This window comes from Culex pipiens, chromosome 2 (genome assembly GCF_016801865.2).
Source record: "Culex pipiens pallens isolate TS chromosome 2, TS_CPP_V2, whole genome shotgun sequence".
Taxonomy (NCBI): Eukaryota; Metazoa; Arthropoda; class Insecta; order Diptera; family Culicidae; genus Culex; species Culex pipiens.
In genome coordinates this window covers 208,226,588-208,245,407 of record NC_068938.1, presented here as the reverse complement: position 1 = coordinate 208,245,407, position 18,820 = coordinate 208,226,588, and the positions used below count along the sequence as shown (strand labels likewise).

Below are 18,820 nucleotides of genomic sequence, written 5' to 3'. Positions count from 1 at the left end.
ATTCTGTACTTCTTAGGTTCTCAAAATTCTAAAAATATAAAATTCTTGGCATTTTTTTCTTAAAATTCTAAACATTCTCAAAATTGAATGTTTCATTGTTTGAACTCTTGATCTCCCTAATTGGGTCCTAAAATGAAGCTTAGATTGCTGATATTATTGTTCACAGCGATAAAGCTTATTTTTCTGAGTACAATGACCCTTTGTACGACCATAAAGAGCTTAAAATGGATTTTTAAATCAATTTTGAAAAATTAACCTCGCGGTCCTTCTTGACAGAAAAGCTCCTACTTGACAGGTCGTTCCAAGGGGACCATAGTTGATCCATCGAAAAAATGTTGTCTTGTCAAAAAAAAAAATTGCATTAAAATGAAAAAAAGTGATCAGAAATGGTTTTTAATCGTGTTTTTTACCGTTGTACATAAAAATTGGCATAGGGCTTTGTCGTGACCAGACGGACATATTTCGGTCGTTTTCTCGCGGATTTCGGATGCCAATTCAAAACGCGTGTTTTATGGCCAAAGCAAAGCAGAAGACTGATTTATTTTTCTTTCTGTCACTCACACTACCATACAAGTTCTCGCACATGCCAGCACACCAATACTACTGTTCGCTACAAGATATTCTGCTAGGGGTGCTCACATTTCTACATGTCACGCTCCATCACTACATCCTCGTTCTCCCCTACACTCCTTTTTTTTCTTTTTTTTATTTGAACAATTGTAAAGAAAACTATCCCTTTGTTACAGTAAAAAACATCATTGCTGTACATTATCATTCTATTTGCTTTTTTTTGCTTTTTTTTTGCCATTATTTTTTTTATATTCTTATGTCAGGAAAAGCCAATTTTAACCTGGCCGCAAAAACCTGAATCTTTTCATAAACAATAATTTACTACACACGGCTGTCACAATTTCGTCGCTGCCTCCGTTGCATTCGATTACGGTTCACTTCTATAGCTGAATGCTCGTCAAATCTCGTCCTGTCCTCGATTTCCAAACGATGTTGATCTTGGAAACCATACACGCTCGAACCCACAGGCTTCTGGTCTCTGTTGAATGGTCTCAACACGTATCACGTCGATGGGTCAATAATCTGAAAATATACAAGAAAAAATCCAAACTTCTCGTTTGGCTCATATCAGACAATATTTGATCTAATTGTAAGTTTAAATATGCTGAAATTCTATGATGAATTCGTTCAAATCAACAATAAATCATCATTTCAAAAGATTGAGAATCTTAAATTTCCTTGCCAACTTAAATAACATTCATATAAAATTCCCACATACTTCACATCCCATTTCACATTTTCTCTAAAATTTCTTTTGAAAATTGCCCCAGAAACGATCACTTTCACCATTTTATCGAATCTTCCTAAAAGCTTAATTTCCAGTCCAGGTTACAAGACTATTGTTTCCTAATCAATTGAATAATTTCCATCTTTTATCATATTTTTCGGCAATTCCTTTTCCGAATATTCCAACAACATCATCGCTTCATCCCATCTTCCCTGAAATCCAATCATGAGCTCCAATTTAAGTCGTGTAGGCTACAAACCCATCGTTTCTTAAATCACCACTTCAAAAGATTGAAAATCAAAATTTTCTTAACCAATTGAATAATTTCCATCTGTTATCACATTTTTTGGAAATTCCTTTTCCGAATATTCCAACAAAATCATCATTTTATCGCATCTTCCCTGAAATCCAATCCTGAGCTCCAATTTAAGTCGTGTAGGCTACAAACCTATCGTTTCTTAAATCATCACTTCGAAAAAATTGAAAATCGAAAATTTTCTTAACCAATTGAATAATTTCCATCTGTTATCACATTTTTTGAAATTCCTTTTCCGAATGTTCCAACAAAATCATCATTTTATCGCATCTTCCCTGGAATCCAATCGTGAGCCTAATTTAAGTTGTATAGGCTACAAACCTAACGTTTCTTAAATCATCACTTCGAAAAGATTAAAATTGAAAATTGTCTTAACCAATTGAATAATTTCCTTTTCCGAATATTCCAACAAAATCATCATTTTATCGCATCTTCCCTGGAATCCAATCATGAGCTCCAATTTAAGTCGTATAGGCTACAAACCTATCGTTTCTTAAATCATCACTTCGAAAAAAAAATTGAAAATCGAAAATTTTCTTAACCAATTGAATAATTTCCATCTGTTATCACATTTTTTGGAAATTCCTTTTCCGAATATTCCAACAAAATCATCATTTTATCGCATCTTCCCTGAAATCCAATCCTGAGCTCCAATTTAAGTCGTGTAGGCTACAAACCTATCGTTTCTTAAATCATCACTTCGAAAAGATTAAAATTGAAAATTGTCTTAACCAATTGAATAATTTCCATCTGTTATCACATATTTTTTCGGAATTTCCTTTTCCGAATAATCCAACAACATCATCATTTCATCCCATCTTCCCTGGAATCAAATCATGAGCTCCAATTTAAGTCGTATAGGCTACAAACCTATCGTTTCTTAAATCATCACTTCGAAAAAAAATGAAAATCGAAAATTTTCTTAACCAATTGGATAATTTCCATCTGTTACAACATTTTTTCGGAAATTCCTTTCCCGAATATTCCAACAACATCATCTTATTTTATCGCATCTTCCCTGAAATCCAATCATTAGCTCCAATTTGAGTCGTGTAGGCTACAAACCTATCGTTTCTTAAATCATCACTTCGAAAAAAATGAAAATAGAAAATTTTCTTAACCAATTGAATAATTTCCATCTGTTATCAATTTTTTTTTTTGAAATTCCTTTTCCGAATATTCCAACAACATCATCGCTTCATCACATCTTCCCTGAAATCCAATCATGAGCTCCAATTTAAGTTGTGTAGGCTATAAACCTATCGTTTCTTAAATCATCACTTCGAAAAAATTGAAAATCAAAATTTTTTTTTAACCAATTCAAAAATTTCCATCTGTTATCACAATTCTGGAAATTCCTTTTCCGAATATTCCAACAAAATCATCATTTCATCCCATCTTCCCTGAAATTCAATCATGCGCTCCAATTTAAGTCGTGTAGGCTACAAACCTATCGTTTCTTAAATCATCACTTCTAAAAAAAAAAAAAAATCGAAAATTTTCTCAACCAATTGAATAATTTCCATCTGTTATCATAATTTATCGGAATTTCGTTTTCCGAATATTCCAACAACATCATCATTTCATCCCATCTACCCTGAAATCCAATCATGAGCTCCGATTTAAGTCGTGTAGGCTACAAACCTATCGTTTCTTAAATCACCACTTCAAAAGATTGAAAATCAAAATTTTCTTAACCAATTGAATAATTTCCATCTGTTATCATAATTTTTCGAAAATTTGTTTTCCGAATATTCCAACAACATCATCTTATTTTATCGTATTTTCCCTGAAATCCAATCATGAGCTCCGATTTAAGTCGTGTAGGCTACAAACCTATCGTTTCTTAAATCACCACTTCAAAGAATGAAAATCTAAAATTTTCTTAACCAATTGAATAATTTCCATCTGTTATCATATTTTTTTTGAAATTCCTTTTCCGAATATTCCAACAACATCATAATTTTATCACGTCTTCCCTGAAATCAAATCCTGAGCTCTAATTTAGGTCGTGTAGGCTACAAACCTATCGTTTCTTAAATCATCACTTCGAAAAGATTAAAATTGAAAATTGTCTTAACCAATTGAATAATTTCCTTTTCCGAATATTCCAACAAAATCATCATTTTATCGCATCTTCCCTGGAATCCAATCATGAGCTCCAATTTAAGTCGTGTAGGCTACAAACCTATCGTTTCTTAAATCATCACTTCGGAAAGATTTAAAACTGAAAATTGTCTCAACCAGTTGAATAATATCCATCTGTTATCACGTTTTTTGGAATTTCCTTTTCCAAATATTCCAACAACATCATCATTTTATCCCACCTCGAGCTTTTTGATCCAACTTCCTGGCTCTACACTCTCAGGGGACTCGAGCTTTTTGATTCAACTTCCGTCCTCGACCCTCTAAGGGGACTCAAGCTTACTGATCCTGCATTCATGCTCTACCCTCTCAAGGGACTCAAGCATTTGATCCAACTTCCGCGCTCTACCCTCTCAGGAGACTCAAGCTTACTGGTCCTTCATTCATGCTCTACCTTCTCAGGGGACTCGAGCTTTTTGATCCAACTTCCGCGCTCTACCCTCTCAGGGGACTCAAGCTTACTGATCCTTCATTCATGCTCTACCCTCTCAGGGGACTCGAGCTTTTTGATCCGACTTCCGCGCTCTACCCTCTCAGGGGACTCTAGCTTTTTGATCCAACTTCCGCGCTCAGGGTATCTCAGGGGACTCGATCTTTTTGATCCAACTTCCGCGCTCTACCCTCTCAGGGGACTCGAGCTTTTTGATCCGACTTCCGCGCTCTACCCTCTCAGGGGACTCAAGCTTACTGATCCTTCATTCATGCTCTACCCTCTCAGGGGACTCGAGCGTTTTGATCCAACTTCCGCGCTCTACCCTCTCAGGGGACTCAAGCTTACTGATCCTTCATTCATGCTCTAGCCTCTCAGGGGACTCGAGCTTTTTGATCCGACTTCCGCGCTCTACCCTCTCAGGGGACTCGAGCTTTTTGATCCAACTTCTGCGCTCTACCCTCTCAGGGGACTCAAGCTTACTGATCCTTCATTCATGCTCTACCCTCTCAGGGGACTCGAGCGTTTTGATCCAACTTCCGCGCTCTACCCTCTCAGGGGACTCAAGCTTACTGATCCTTCATTCATGCTCTACCCTCTCAGGGGACTCGAGCTTTTTGATCCGACTTCCGCGCTCTACCCTCTCAGGGGACTCGAGCTTTTTGATCCAACTTCCGCGCTCAGGGTATCTCAGGGGACTCGAGCTTTTTGATCCAACTTCCGCGCTCTACCCTCTCAGGGGACTCAAGCTTACTGATCCTTCATTCATGCTCTACCCTCTCAGGGGACTCGAGCGTTTTGATCCAACTTCCGCGCTCTACCCTCTCAGGGGACTCAAGCTTACTGATCCTTCAGTCATGCTCTACCCTCTCAGGGGACTCGAGCTTTTTGATCCGACTTCCGCGCTCTACCCTCTCAGGGGACTCGAGCTTTTTGATCCAACTTCCGCGCTCAGGGTATCTCAGGGGACTCGAGCTTTTTGATCCAACTTCCGCGCTCTACCCTCTCAGGGGACTCGAGCTTTTTGATCCGACTTCCGCGCTCTACCCTCTCAGGGGACTCAAGCTTACTGATCCTTCATTCATGCTCTACCCTCTCAGGGGACTCGAGCTTTTTGATCCGACTTCCGCGCTCTACCCCTCAGGGGACTCGAGCTTTTTGATCCAACTTCCGCGCTCAGGGTATCTCAGGGGACTCGAGCTTTTTGATCCAACTTCCGCGCTCTACCCTCTCAGGGGACTCAAGCTTACTGATCCTTCATTCATGCTCTACCCTCTCAGGGGACTCGAGCTTTTTGATCCGACTTCCGCGCTCTACCCTCTCAGGGGACTCGAGCTTTTTGATCCAACTTCCGCGCTCAGGGTATCTCAGGGGACTCGAGCTTTTTGATCCAACTTCCGCGCTCTACCCTCTCAGGGGACTCGAGCTTTTTGATCCGACTTCCGCGCTCTACCCTCTCAGGGGACTCAAGCTTACTGATCCTTCATTCATGCTCTACCCTCTCAGGGGACTCGAGCGTTTTGATCCAACTTCCGCGCTCTACCCTCTCAGGGGACTCAAGCTTACTGATCCTTCATTCATGCTCTACCCTCTCAGGGGACTCGAGCTTTTTGATCCAACTTCCGCGCTCAGGGTATCTCAGGGGACTCGAGCTTTTTGATCCAACTTCCGCGCTCTACCCTCTCAGGGGACTCGAGCTTTTTGATCCGACTTCCGCGCTCTACCCTCTCAGGGGACTCAAGCTTACTGATCCTTCATTCATGCTCTACCCTCTCAGGGGACTCGAGCGTTTTGATCCAACTTCCGCGCTCTACCCTCTCAGGGGACTCAAGCTTACTGATCCTTCATTCATGCTCTACCCTCTCAGGGGACTCGAGCTTTTTGATCCAACTTCCGCGCTCTACCCTCTCAGGGGACTCAAGCTTACTGGTCCTTCATTTATGCTCTACCCTCTCAGGGGACTCGAGCTTTTTGATCCGACTTCCGCGCTCTACCCTCTCAGGGGACTCGAGCTTTTTGATCCAACTTCCGCGCTCAGGGTATCTCAGGGGACTCGAGCTTTTTGATCCAACTTCCGCGCTCTACCCTCTCAGGGGACTCAAGCTTATTAGTCCACTTCCAAGCTCTACTCTTTCGAAATTCTTACAATCTTTCTTACCTTTGCATGGTTCTCATACTCAAAATACTCACAATCAACCGCCCAATCGTCTAAGGAATCTCAAGACAACTTTGTTTACAGACAGAGTTGAAACGCATGTAAGTAATGACGAACGAATTTGATTTCCTTTTGAACACAGCACCCGCAACCTAAAGGGCACATCCATAAAAAATATGTACACTTAAGTTACCAGAAATTCACATAAAACGTATTGTTAAAAACCATCAACAATGTTACATGCCCATCATACACTTTTGATGGTTATCAAAACTGGTTTACTATATTGACGTTTCGGCTCTAATTGAACCACTCGCCTTCGCGGAGTCGTTATTTGTAAGAAAACTTGACAGAAACTACTTTAGCATCTATTTTTAAAACCACGGATATGATCTTGTTCGGCGCCATCCACAAAATACTGTCTGTTTCTTACAATTAAAACGCCGCGCGGCATTTAAGAATGTGCCGTAGACATTGTTGCCAGCTATTATCAGCAAGTGTAGAGCAGTCGAAAATAAAACTAACAACATTCCCAACGATTGGTAAAGAACAACAGCAAAAACGATACAAAGTATGGGATTTCACAGCACGTATTAAGTCGAAAGTGCGGTATGCAATTCGAGGCCGCGTACTTTTATTGCACATATGCGACTTTCAGCATTCATCCTACATAAAATAACTTTTTGGTCAAACATCGGCCTGACATCGGTCTGATAGTAGAGCGTCTATAATAAGAATGCTTACACAAGTGTCGGTCCCACTTCAACCATAACTAACACCGCCGAACTGAACAGGGAAAATAATCAAAACAAACAACGCAGCCGTCTTGCTGTTCTTTTTTGTTAGCGTTTGCCAATCTCGCCGCTACTGACTTACCAATAAAATCATTTCCTCTGGTAATACACTCCGTGTTATTTTCGTCCGATAGTAATCAAAATCCCTGTTTCACACGATTACAATTAGGATTATTTTTTTTTCACTGGTCCCTGCTGCGAGGGACACACGCGCCATTAAGGCTTCCTAAGCAGTCGAACACCACAGCAAAATGTTCACTTAATGAACATTTTCATCACACAATTTCTTCCTTGCAAACAAATTTTCACTATAATTCACGTCGGGAGCGCTGTTTGCGCCATTGTCGTGAAGAATGTTTTTGAGCAGGACTTGCAAGACAGTTCGTGCTTTCGGTCCGCGTGGTGGAGATCAATGTGCTGTCGGATTTGCAAGCGATACGGAAAGGACACGTAGCAGAACTCACATTGGAACTGATCGTCGGGTCCGGCCGGGTCTACCGTTGACGATGCCGACGTTCGACCGGTTCTTTCGTCCCGTGTTGTACTATTTAGACGATTCCGTGGAATAATCAGCAACGGAACTCTGGCCTCGCTGCTTGCTTCTGCTCGTTTTCGTTTGAACGAATCATCCTGAGTGTCGGTATCGTACGCCACCTGCCGGAAGGGCATAACTTCGTCCACATCCTCGTTCGGATCGTCCTTTTCCTCGTCGCAATCGCTCCACGAGATGTCGCTCGCACTGGTCGACGATGATTCCCGACTGCTGCGAACCGACTTTCGGCGCGAGTTCAACCTTCGTCGTTTTGGCGGCGATTTTTTGTTTGACGTGCTCGGTGGCTGCGGTGCCGTACGAATGACCATCCGTAGCCCATTTCCGGACGAGCCGTTCGGTTCGACCGTTTTCTCATGACTCGCCAGCAAGTTTTGGATAATTTTATTGTTTCTCTGACACAACTCCAGGAACTGATAACTCTTGTAAATAGTTGACTTGCAAGTCATACAGATATTTGATGGTCCAACGTTCACGTTTTCATCGATCTCCACACCGGTGCAGGCAAATATCTTGTTGGCCAGCGTTTTATCGCCCGGATGGATAAAGATCGGTTCAATGTCCTCTGCACGCATCAAACACAGGCGGCAAATGTAGCGGAACTGAGAGGACGGCCTGCAAGCAAAGACGTAAAATTCCAGCACTCAATCAAAAAGGGGCATAACGAAAAAAGCCAACTGGACTGGATTTAACTCACCCTGAACTGGTTTTCGGTGCTTCCTTTGGAAGGTTGCAACGGCAACATAGTTCCGACGTTGTTTTGGCAGAATTTACTAGCATCGCTGAGGCCATCGTGGAGGAAAATTTGATTTTTCAGCAGTAAAAAAACATCAACGTTTTGCTGTTGTCACCGCCATTTTTCGATCCCGTTGAGATTTATGACGGTTCTGACATTGACAGTTCCAGTAAGCGGGAAGTGGTGCCAGACATTTCGTTGTTATGTGGGTTATCGCAAATTTAAAATGAGTTGGTTCTTTAAAACGTGTATTGAAACGGAGCAGTTAGTACACGGGAAAATGAAAATATTGAAAAGCAAACAAAATAGCAAACACTGAAAGCCCGACCATGGTAATTTTAAGAACATTTCCGAGTTTTTTTTAAAAGGACCTATCACACAAAAAAATATTACCGTAATGACAAAAGTAACTTATTTTTGATTTAAAAAGTTGCTAAAATTAGCTTGAGGGAAAGTTTTTTTCTTGTTTAAAATATTTTTTACTTGTAAAGTTTTTAAAAATCTCCTTACTAACTGATTTAAAAGCCTTAACTTTTAATACGACTGTAGAATATCTTTCATTTTGACGTTCTCGATGTCGTGACCAGACGGACATATTTCGGTCGTTTTCTCGCGGATTTCGGATGCCAATTCAAAACGCGTGTTTTATGGCCAAAGCAAAGCAGAAGACTGATTTATTTTTCTTTCTGTCACTCACACTACCATACAAGTTCTCGCACATGCCAGCACACCAATACTACTGTTCGCTACAAGATATTCTGCTAGGGGTGCTCACATTTCTACATGTCACGCTCCATCACTACAGGCTTTAGTACCCAATTCTTGAATTCATTAATTTTTAAATTCTTTAACTATTTCGGATATTTTGAAACTTTTTCCTTCAGTAGATTTATTCGATTATGTTTTTAAGCCTTGCCACATCTCAGCATAGAATAATAATTTCATGCAAGTATTGTTCAAACAACAAAATAAATGAAATCTTAAAATTGTTTAATTCTCTAATTCTTCAAATGTTTAATGCCGCCATTTTTGTCACCATTTTCATTTACAGAAAATGTTGGAACAGTTTTTGAGCAATATTTTCTATTTTTGCGAAGTTTGAAATTTCTGAAGTAATTTTTACATAAAACTTCTGACTTTTTTTTTTTTTGAATTGTAATCATATCGTCGATAATAGACGATAGCTCATTTTTGAAATCTTTCTAAAATCGTCTTGATTCAACCACATCATGTTAAATTTTCAATGCCTTCACTAAGAATATATTTTTTTGAAAATGTAGTATGTCTCAAAGTAAAATATGTACTCAAAATTGTTGCCAAAATACCTTATTTTTTTGAAATATTGCAATTTTGATAATTTGCTATATTCACAAATAAACTGATGTTACTTGAGCAGGGAAACGTTAGCAGGGGAAATTTTAGTTCTCGTATTGGCCACCAGATGGCGTCATTGAAATCCTATTTCCCTGCTCACTTCACATCGTCAGCAGGGAAAAAATTGTGAAGACAGCAGGGAAAGTGAAATTTCCCAGCTAAGGTAAATAGGATTTTTTAAACTATAATCTTTATCGTAAATGCAATCTTTTCAACAATATATTTGCTTTGATTTATTTATATAAGTTTTTTTACGTATTTCAATGCCTTCGAATTTGAACAAATATTTTGCCTGCTAACGTATCAGTTACTGAGCCAGAAGAAAATTCATAGTCACAAAAATCGGCGTTTTCAAACCAAAATTATAATTTAAGTCGAGGGGGGCGTCACTCCGCGATAACACACTAAAACGCTCAAAAACGAGCTCGAAAAGCATCAACGCTACTCATCGTGCCGAGTTTTCACATAACGCCACCTTAAAGCAAGTTATCGCAAGTTAACGCGCGTTAAAGCGAGTTAAAGCGACCAGCGCCTGCTCGACTTTGAACCAGGGAAATCTATCTTGCAACCTTGCCGTCGAGCAGTTTTTGGTTATGTTTGGCAACTCGGTATTTGTTTTTGTTTTTTTCAAGCAGTTTTGACAGAAAGAAAAAAAAACAAAGCAAAATTTGTGATTATTTTTATCAACGGACGGAAAAGTTTCGCCGGTGTGATGCCGGCTCCACATTTCACAGAGCAAGGCGCACGTTTTGACGACCGGACCGGACCGAACCGGATTCCAGGTGTGATGGGTGTGATCGGCGGCACAAAGAAAACGAACTTTGGCGGAGAATCCTGACTCAAACTTAAGGAGGAGGAAAGTTTTCTGGTAATGTTTTTTTAGCAGTGCGATTAACAGATTTTAATTGTGATTTTTATTTTTTTGTAGGCTGATAATCGAGGCGCTTGGCTGTAGATAAGCCTATACTGGGTCCATTACAGTATCTATCTCCTGCTCTTGCCCTGATTGTGACCGTCTCCCAGCCAATCGTGAAACGTTTGCCAAGCAATTGACAAGTTGCGCAAGTGCACGGGAGTGAACGCAATATTCAGGCAGCACCGATGCGGCCGAATATCACGAAAACAATGAATCGCGAGGACCCCGACGGATCAACCTGGAGGAAGTGGACTTGCCGGAAGACGATTGACACATCCTGCTGGGCATTGTTATTTTAGTGCGGCTCACCGGTGAAACGTACGCCCAGTGCGACCCAACCGTGTCCGTATTTGTCGGGTGTCGGTCCGGATTCCAGGCGTCGTCTCTCATGCTCGAAAAGTAAGCCGGAGGCCGCAGTACGGAAGCAGAAAGTCGTGGTTAAGGAGGAAGCGGAACTTGGCACCTGGTGGTGTCGGTGCACGATGATATCTTCAATTTGGACCACGATTTGGAGATTCAACGCCAGCTGTGTGGTATTCCACCGCAGGATTGCAAAGAGCGGATTATAAAGGACGCCGCGGCAGGTTCAGCTAATAAAAAACAATCTGGAATAAATCGAGTTGTTTAAAGTAAAATTCACTTTCAATTCAATTAGTGTTTTTATTACAATTAAACAGTTTCTGGTTCTGCTCTAGGATGTTACATTTGCACATACAGAACATCCGGACCGTCGAATTGGCGGTGAAATTGAAAGTCGGCTAAAAGCGCGGATTGTATCCGACTTGAATCGAGATGATCCGGTGACAGAAGGAGAGGGAGAAGGGACGACTACTGGACGAGTTTTAGATACTTTATTGACATAAAATGTAAAGCCGCTTTAAAATAAATAAAATATAATTTTGAAGACAAAAATCGAACCGCAGCTTCCGTATACTCCGTAAGCAGCCATCACGTCGGGCAGCTCGATGCAGACGCTTCCTCCACAGGCCCATGACGAGCCACATAAACATGTGAATACCGTTTTCTGCTAGAAGTTGATGGTGATTAGTTGCGTGAAACTCTGTTGTACAACTCAGAGCTCAATTCTTACCCAAAATGTAAGTACCAACTCCATCATCTTATCTGCCGTGCACCGGATGGCCGCGGGTACATTTGAGACGTCAACGTTGACGTCGTGCACCGGCGTCAACCACGGGTAAAAGTCCGGAACCAATGTCAGCACCTGCGCTGCACAAAGTAGATCACGTAAGATCGGTCGTGCAGAGTGGGGTCCTTATTCCCCTCGAAAAGACGTCGTTCTCAGCAGACACTAAATGTACAGCGGTAGCAATTTCACGCAATTCGGCAAGACGAGCTGGCCGGCTGACGTAGACGATGCCCAGTTCTTCCGGTAGCAGGCCAGAATCTGGGCCGCCCTCATGATCAGGCTGTCCTTGATTGCCTACGGCTTGTTATCCTGCAGCTTGAACAGGCCCTGCTTGGTGAAGAACAGATTGGTCGTATCCAGGTCGCTACTGCGGAAAAAATCCGCCAACTGGTTGCACGTCTTCAGGCTCAGATTAAACACGCGCAGCTGGCGCTGGCCCGAGCAGGATGTGAACAGCAGGGCATGAACATTTCCTGTCGGAGGAGAAGGTTAGGTTCTGTGTAAGCTTTTAGAAGTTAACCTTTACCTGGACATCTCCGACGACCACCATCTGGGGCTGTAAGTGATGAAGCTTCATGGACCTTAATCGAGGCACGCTCCTGTCCCTCATCCACGGGCAAGTGACGAATGTTGTTCTTGAACTCCGCGCACAGCAAATGAACCAGCCCGGACTTGACCTTATTGTACGACACGTCAATCACGAACACCATCGCCAGTACCTTCGGCGGGGTGTTATTCCGGCAGTAGTCCTTGGTGATCACAAAGTCGTACGTTCCGGGCACTGGAACAACGTCCGCCGTCGATGAACTGGATTCACGGACACATGTAGGCCGTGAATCTAATCGGTCCCAACTCGCCAAAATTGACGATCGGATGGACCAGTTCCTTCTCGACGGCACGGACTGTTATAACGGTGAAACGATCAACTCGAATAGAACGGTACTCTGCTTTATCATGTCCGTGTTGACCGGGAAGTGGGACACCGACGAACGCATGAAACACTGTCCAGAGTATCCCTGGTTCTGGTCCTGAGTGAAAAACTTGGTGGTGACCAAAGGCGCACTAGTCCGGCCGCGTTCGTCGCAGACTCTCCACCGTACGACCGCTGATTCTTGCTTATTTCCTGAATCGAATAGGGCATGCTGTCCGGATCAAGACGATTCTGGACCGGTGGTGCCAGTGCAGGTGGATAGTACGGAACGGTGAAACCGGTTCCATTTCTGGGCTCAAATATGGTCCATCTACGATTACAGCAGCCAGTCGGAATTCTTCAACCGGTAAAGCTTTTTTCGACTATCAAAACAAACTGCTCGAATGATTTGACAACGAGAACTGTCATTTGCTCTTGACAGTTCTCACTGTCAAAAAAAATCGAGCAGTGTGATGCAAGAACGCAAGAAAAGGCAAGCCAAAAAGCAAGTTATCGCGGTTAACGCGCGTTAAAGCAAGTTAAAGCGGAAAGGTGAAAGTGAACGCTGCAAAGGTTTGAAAAGGAAGCTTTATCGCTCGGTTAGCGCGGAAGTGACATCCCCCTCGATTTAAGTGTAAATTTACATTCAAACTTTTATACAATGGTGCTCAAATATGTTGGTGTAAAATATTTTCAAATCATTCCTGTTATTCAAGTGTTCAGCAGTGAATTCCATCATTGGGGCGTGGCTTATTATTATGATGAGCATTTTCCTTGCTAACTTCACAGTAACCAAGCTTTTTGTTTTTTTTATACAGGCTAAGGTCATGTAGAACTATTTAAAAAATAAATGAGAAGGTATGTCCCAGAATCAATTTTTTAAGTGAAGTCCCAGACAAATCAAAAATGTTTTCCCTGCTTACGTAACAGTTTACTGAGTTAAGTGTTACTTCAGCAGGGAAAACGTAGGCCACGTCCCGCAAACGACCCACAACGTCGTCAGCAGGGCAAATAGCTGTGAAGACCGCAGATTTATGTTTTTTTTACAGGGCCATGTATGGTGGCAAAGCTTTCACCTCATATGCGGTTGTTTGAGAGTTCAATTGCATTTGATATTTTTTCCCGAACTTATATGGACACCTTAGGGAAATCGACCAATACCGAAAACTGGGGTCAATCGGGAAAAATATTATTTTGTAGGCAATATATCTAATTGAAAAAACATGAAAGCCACAAAAATATATCATGCCCCAATATGTTTTGAAAACATAATAAAAAAATAGGCAGATTTTTTCCCTGCTGACTTCACTTTTTTTCACTGCTAACAACGTTGTGGGGGCGTGGCCTATGCTTTCACTGCTGAAGTAACACTTGGCCCAGTAAACTGTTACGTTAGCAGAGAAAACATTTTTGATTTGTTTGGGACTTCAGTTTGAAAAAAAATCAATCAATTCTGGAACGCGTAAGCAGGGTGATTTCGTCCGTGACTTCAGTTAAAAGAATCAATTATGAGACACGAATTTATCTTTAGAAAAAAATAATTAATTTTCAAATAATTCAAATGGATGTCGCTAGGAGTTTTTTCCTTAATGTTCCATAGTTTTTGTAAAATTGCTCTAAAAAACATTCTAATGTCAAGCGATTAATAGTAAAGAAATTATTGAAGGAACTCCAAATCTCTAAGAATTGTTTTTTTTTTATTATTATTATAGAGACTTTACACCATTGTGCATTCATCTCTTCAAGGTGGATAGTGAAAGAGGAAAGATTACAGAGTTTAAATCTCTAAGAATTTGCCTACTATTTACGAAACTATTTTTTTTATATTTTCGCTGCTTACGTTAGCGGTAATTATTTGAACAATTTCCAGCTGATTTGATCAAATCAGTATTTTTTGTATATTTCAATGTAATTTAATCTCAGTTTTTTTAACTGGCCCGCGAGCCGGATTGATTTTCGACTTAAAAATGAAGACAAAAATGACTAGTATGTATATTTTTTTCAAACTTTTATCAAAGTTATGTTCGCTAGCCACATGAGAATCGATTCCATCAAACAAATCATGAAAATGTTGGCAATTGTTAATTAGACGATCAAAAATGTAAAAATTGAGCAAAAAGGGTTGGTCAGGCCTGATTTAGCTAATGGAGGAGAAGCTTTATTATCGGATGTATGTTTTTCATCATAAATAACGTAAAAGTTACTGAGCCAGAAATAAACTTAAATGTCAGAAGAAGCTAGTGTAAAATCAAATACAAACTACTAATTTATTTTTTAAATAGTTCTACATAGACCTTAGCTTGTATAAAAAAAAAACAAAAAACTTGGTAACTGTGACAAAAAAAAGTGAAAATGCTCATTACAATAATAAGCCACGCCCCAATGATGGAATTCACTGCTGAACACTTGAAGAACAGGAATGATTTGAAAATATTTTACACCAACATATTTGAGCACCATTGTATAAAAGTTTGAATGTAAATTTACACTTAAATTATAATTTTGGTTTGAAAACGCCGATTTTTGTGATCCATGACTATGAATTTTCTTCTGGCTCAGTAACTGATACGTTAGCAGGGAAAATATTTGTTCAAATTCGAAGGCATTGAAATACGTAAAAAACTTATTTAAATAAATCAAAGCAAATATATTGTTGAAAAGATTGCATTTACGATAAAGATTATAGTTTAAAAATCCTATTTACCTTAGCAGGGAAATTTCACTTTCCCTGCTGTCTTCACAATTTTTTTCCCTGCTGACGATGTGAAGTGAGCAGGGAAATAGGATTTCAATGACGCCATCTGGTGGCCAATACGAGAACTAAAATTTTCCCTGCTGAAGTAATATCAGTACAAATAGGTAACAGTTTTTTTTCGTAAAAAATTACTCAAATTTTCATAACATTGATACCGTTTGATAATCATATTACAAATTTTCAAAATTTTAGTATCTTCGAAAAATACGGTATTTTGTGTAAATTTTTGGCACATTCAAGTATTTTCCAAAAAAAAAACAAAGATGAAGTGAAAAAGCATTCAAAATTTTGTTCCTAGGCTTAATCCCATATTGCATATTTTGAAAGTTTTAGTATTTTCGAAAAAATACGGTACTTTGTAAAAATATTAGTAGTTTCCAAATAACTCTAATAAATTGAAAAAGCATACGAAATTTCGCTACGTTTGATACCCATTTTGCAAATTTAATTTTTTTAGTATTTTCCAAAAAAATTGGATATTTTGTGTTTTTTTATTTTCCAAGAAAAATAATCTAATAAAGTGATTGAAAAGTAAACCAAATTTCGTTTCGTTCAATACACATATTGCATATTTTGAAAGTTTTAGTATTTTCCAAAGAAAAACGGTAATTTGTCAAAATTTTAGTATTTTCAACAAAAAACTCTAATAAGATGAAAAACATACAAACTTCACATCGTTTGATAGCCTTATTGCAAATTATGAAAATTTAAGTGTTTTCGAAAAATACGGTATTTTGTGAACAATTTATACTTTAAAACTTACAACATTTTCAAAAAATATATTCTTAGTTAAAGCTTTGAAAATTTTTATTTTTTTTTAAAGATTTTTTAAATGAGTTATCTTTGGTAGTACAATAAGGAAAAGTATATTTTAAAGGAAATAAACAAAGTTTGTTACAGCAGTATCAATTGGTAAAAAGAGTGGAAATGCTTTGAGAGATAAGAGAATCAAATCTTAGTAAAATCAAAATCAAACGAAAGATGTTAAATAGAAGATGGTCACGAGAGCTTTAAATTTGGCCCGTCTATCAAAAATATTGGGCATCCCTGTTTCAAAGGAAAAACACCCGAAAGAAAAAAATAACAATAGAAAGAATGAAAAAAATAGAAGCATTTGAAAAACATAAAGATTGTAGAAGAATAATAGCAACTACATACCTAGTAGAGGAGAACATTTAAAAAATAATACCTTACATAAAACAAGAGAAAAAAAATATTGTGATTCAAAAGTCTGAAAAATAAAATTTCTTTCAAAAGAATGAGGCATCTGTAGAATATTTTTCAAATTAATTTATTGTTTACACGTACAACACAACCCGCACTGGCTGGCTGGCTAAAGTAGAGACAATCTGGAATCTTCCGGCGGAGGCATCGTTTAATCAATGCTCTTCGGGGGGTTGTAGTTGAAGTAGATCAGTCCGGACTCCTTGGCCTAAAATTAAGGAATCAACGTTCTAATCAATCCGGTCTAACACAATTGGGCATAGGGAAAAAAAACTTACAATGGTGAAGGTGATGCCAAAGATGACGATTCCGGCGGCCAGCACGGCGTTGTAGGTGCGGTTCTTGGCGCGGTGCTGCTCGAAGAAGTCACCCTCCGGCACGGGCATGTCGTTCATCGTGTACACCCGGAAGTTGTTCGGGCCGTGGTAGCCACGGGACAGGAACGCCGCTGGGGGAGAAAAAAAAAGAAGATAAAAAATCACTTTTCCAGTCAAGGGGGAAGGTTACCGAGATGATTGGTTATGTAATGGCGAGAGTCGGAGCGGCGCAAATTATGCGGACATCTTTTGAAGATTCCAGCATAACCGACTCAAATAGGGGACACTTACCATTGCGGACGGCCAGGTTGGCGATGGGACGAACGGCCTGCATCTTGCGATCGTCGGATGAAAAGTCCTGGAATATGAGCACCGAAAGGACACACAACGAGTCTCGCGGAAAAGTTTTGACAAAAGTGCGATTCTGTGTTTTTTGACAGACGGCGCCTGCTGGGCAGGGATGCAAGACGCTCATTTTTTTGTGTGTTTTACAGACATTTTTTGAGATGTACAGACTCTATAATTTTTTTGTTAATTTAGCATTTTCAGAAAATATTGAGAGAAACTTTTTGTGTTAGTCTTCTATTTAAAATAAAAGCATTATCATTGAACTATTTTTTTATGAGTAATTAATTTAAATTCATGACAAATGGTCATACTTGTACATATTTTTTGCCTAGCCTGCCCAGACATTTCGGAAATGCTCGAAGTCCTCGAAAAGCAAAATAGAAAACTGTTCGAAACACACTGCATGAACGGCAAGAACAGATCTTGAGTTTTTTTTTTGAAAAGGTCCAATAAGCTATTGTCTTCCATATGTTTATAGGACCTATCGAGAAATTAAAAGTGAGAGTGTGTGCAACATGGAGTTAAACTTTCTGTGAAGTTGCTGTGAAGATTACCATGTCACTTTGAAAAGTTTAACTCCATGTTGCACGCACACACTCTCACTTTTAATTTCTCGATTCAAAAAAAACTCTGGAGATGAGGTTTGCGTCCTAGCTCAAAAGATGTGTTGTTTGCATACCTTTGGGAGGTTATGTTGATGATGATTACAGCATAAATTCCAAGATAAATTAAATTAAATTAATTATTATTTCGATAACCGAAACTCTGACACTGCGAAATAATTAAGCGAGAAATAGTTTTAAAAAGCTATATAAGCTAAGTACTTAATACTTTTTGAAGAAACTTAAAATTAGTACTCAATTTAAATTTAAATAAGTTTAATAAATAAATAGCACAGCACAAAATATGTCTTGTTTCATATTTTAACATTGTAAATCGGGCCATTAATTGATGAGATATCGACATTAGAAAATGGTGGGTTGTTTGGGGGACACTCAGAAAACATCAATTTCCCTGTTCTTAAACACTTGCGTGGCAATATCTCAGCAACTAAGGGTCGTATCAACAAAAGTTCAAAAAAGCAAAATATAGAGAATTTTCTCAGCTTTTGCAAAAATACTTTTTTCAAAGGTGAGCAAACATGTGCACTAATTTTGAGAAATGAAAAACTGCGACTATTTTCAAAAAAGGTGCAGGTGGTTATGTTACACATGACCAGTATGACAAAGAACTTTGCAAGATGGTTGTTGAAATTTTCGATTACATTGTCCGGTCCAAATTTTCCCAAGATTCACTGATAATTACGCAAGACAACTCTTTTGTGATCAATTTCGTGGCCCTGAAACAGGCTGTTTGATTTTAAATGTTTTAAGACATAATATCAACATCCTATCGAACTAAGGGGA

The 18,820-nt window shown here is 39.5% G+C and overlaps 3 protein-coding genes across 3 annotated transcripts; all 3 read right to left on the bottom strand.

Moving 5' to 3' along the window:
* Window positions 1-7,452: 7,452 nt before the first annotated feature.
* On the bottom strand, window positions 7,453-8,553 carry LOC120423752 (uncharacterized). Its single transcript, XM_039587666.1, has 2 exons — window positions 8,385-8,553; window positions 7,453-8,302 (listed from the first exon to the last, which is right to left on the bottom strand). The coding sequence occupies exons 1-2, from the start codon at window positions 8,477-8,479 to the stop codon at window positions 7,453-7,455; spliced, it is 945 nt and encodes a 314-aa protein (XP_039443600.1). The 5' UTR covers window positions 8,480-8,553.
* Window positions 8,554-10,724: 2,171 nt separating this feature from the next.
* Window positions 10,725-13,001, bottom strand: LOC120423751 (protein transport protein Sec24C-like). Its single transcript, XM_052707085.1, has 4 exons — window positions 12,924-13,001; window positions 12,387-12,762; window positions 11,804-12,333; window positions 10,725-11,737 (listed from the first exon to the last, which is right to left on the bottom strand). Exons 1-3 carry the CDS (start codon window positions 12,999-13,001, stop codon window positions 12,155-12,157), a joined length of 633 nt encoding a protein of 210 aa, XP_052563045.1. The 3' UTR covers window positions 10,725-11,737; window positions 11,804-12,154.
* Window positions 13,002-16,800: 3,799 nt separating this feature from the next.
* LOC120423741 (uncharacterized) lies at window positions 16,801-17,520 on the bottom strand. The gene is made up of 3 exons (XM_039587653.2): window positions 17,358-17,520; window positions 17,028-17,197; window positions 16,801-16,957 (listed from the first exon to the last, which is right to left on the bottom strand). The coding sequence occupies exons 1-3, from the start codon at window positions 17,398-17,400 to the stop codon at window positions 16,901-16,903; spliced, it is 270 nt and encodes an 89-aa protein (XP_039443587.1). The 5' UTR covers window positions 17,401-17,520; the 3' UTR covers window positions 16,801-16,900.
* Window positions 17,521-18,820: the final 1,300 nt, after the last annotated feature.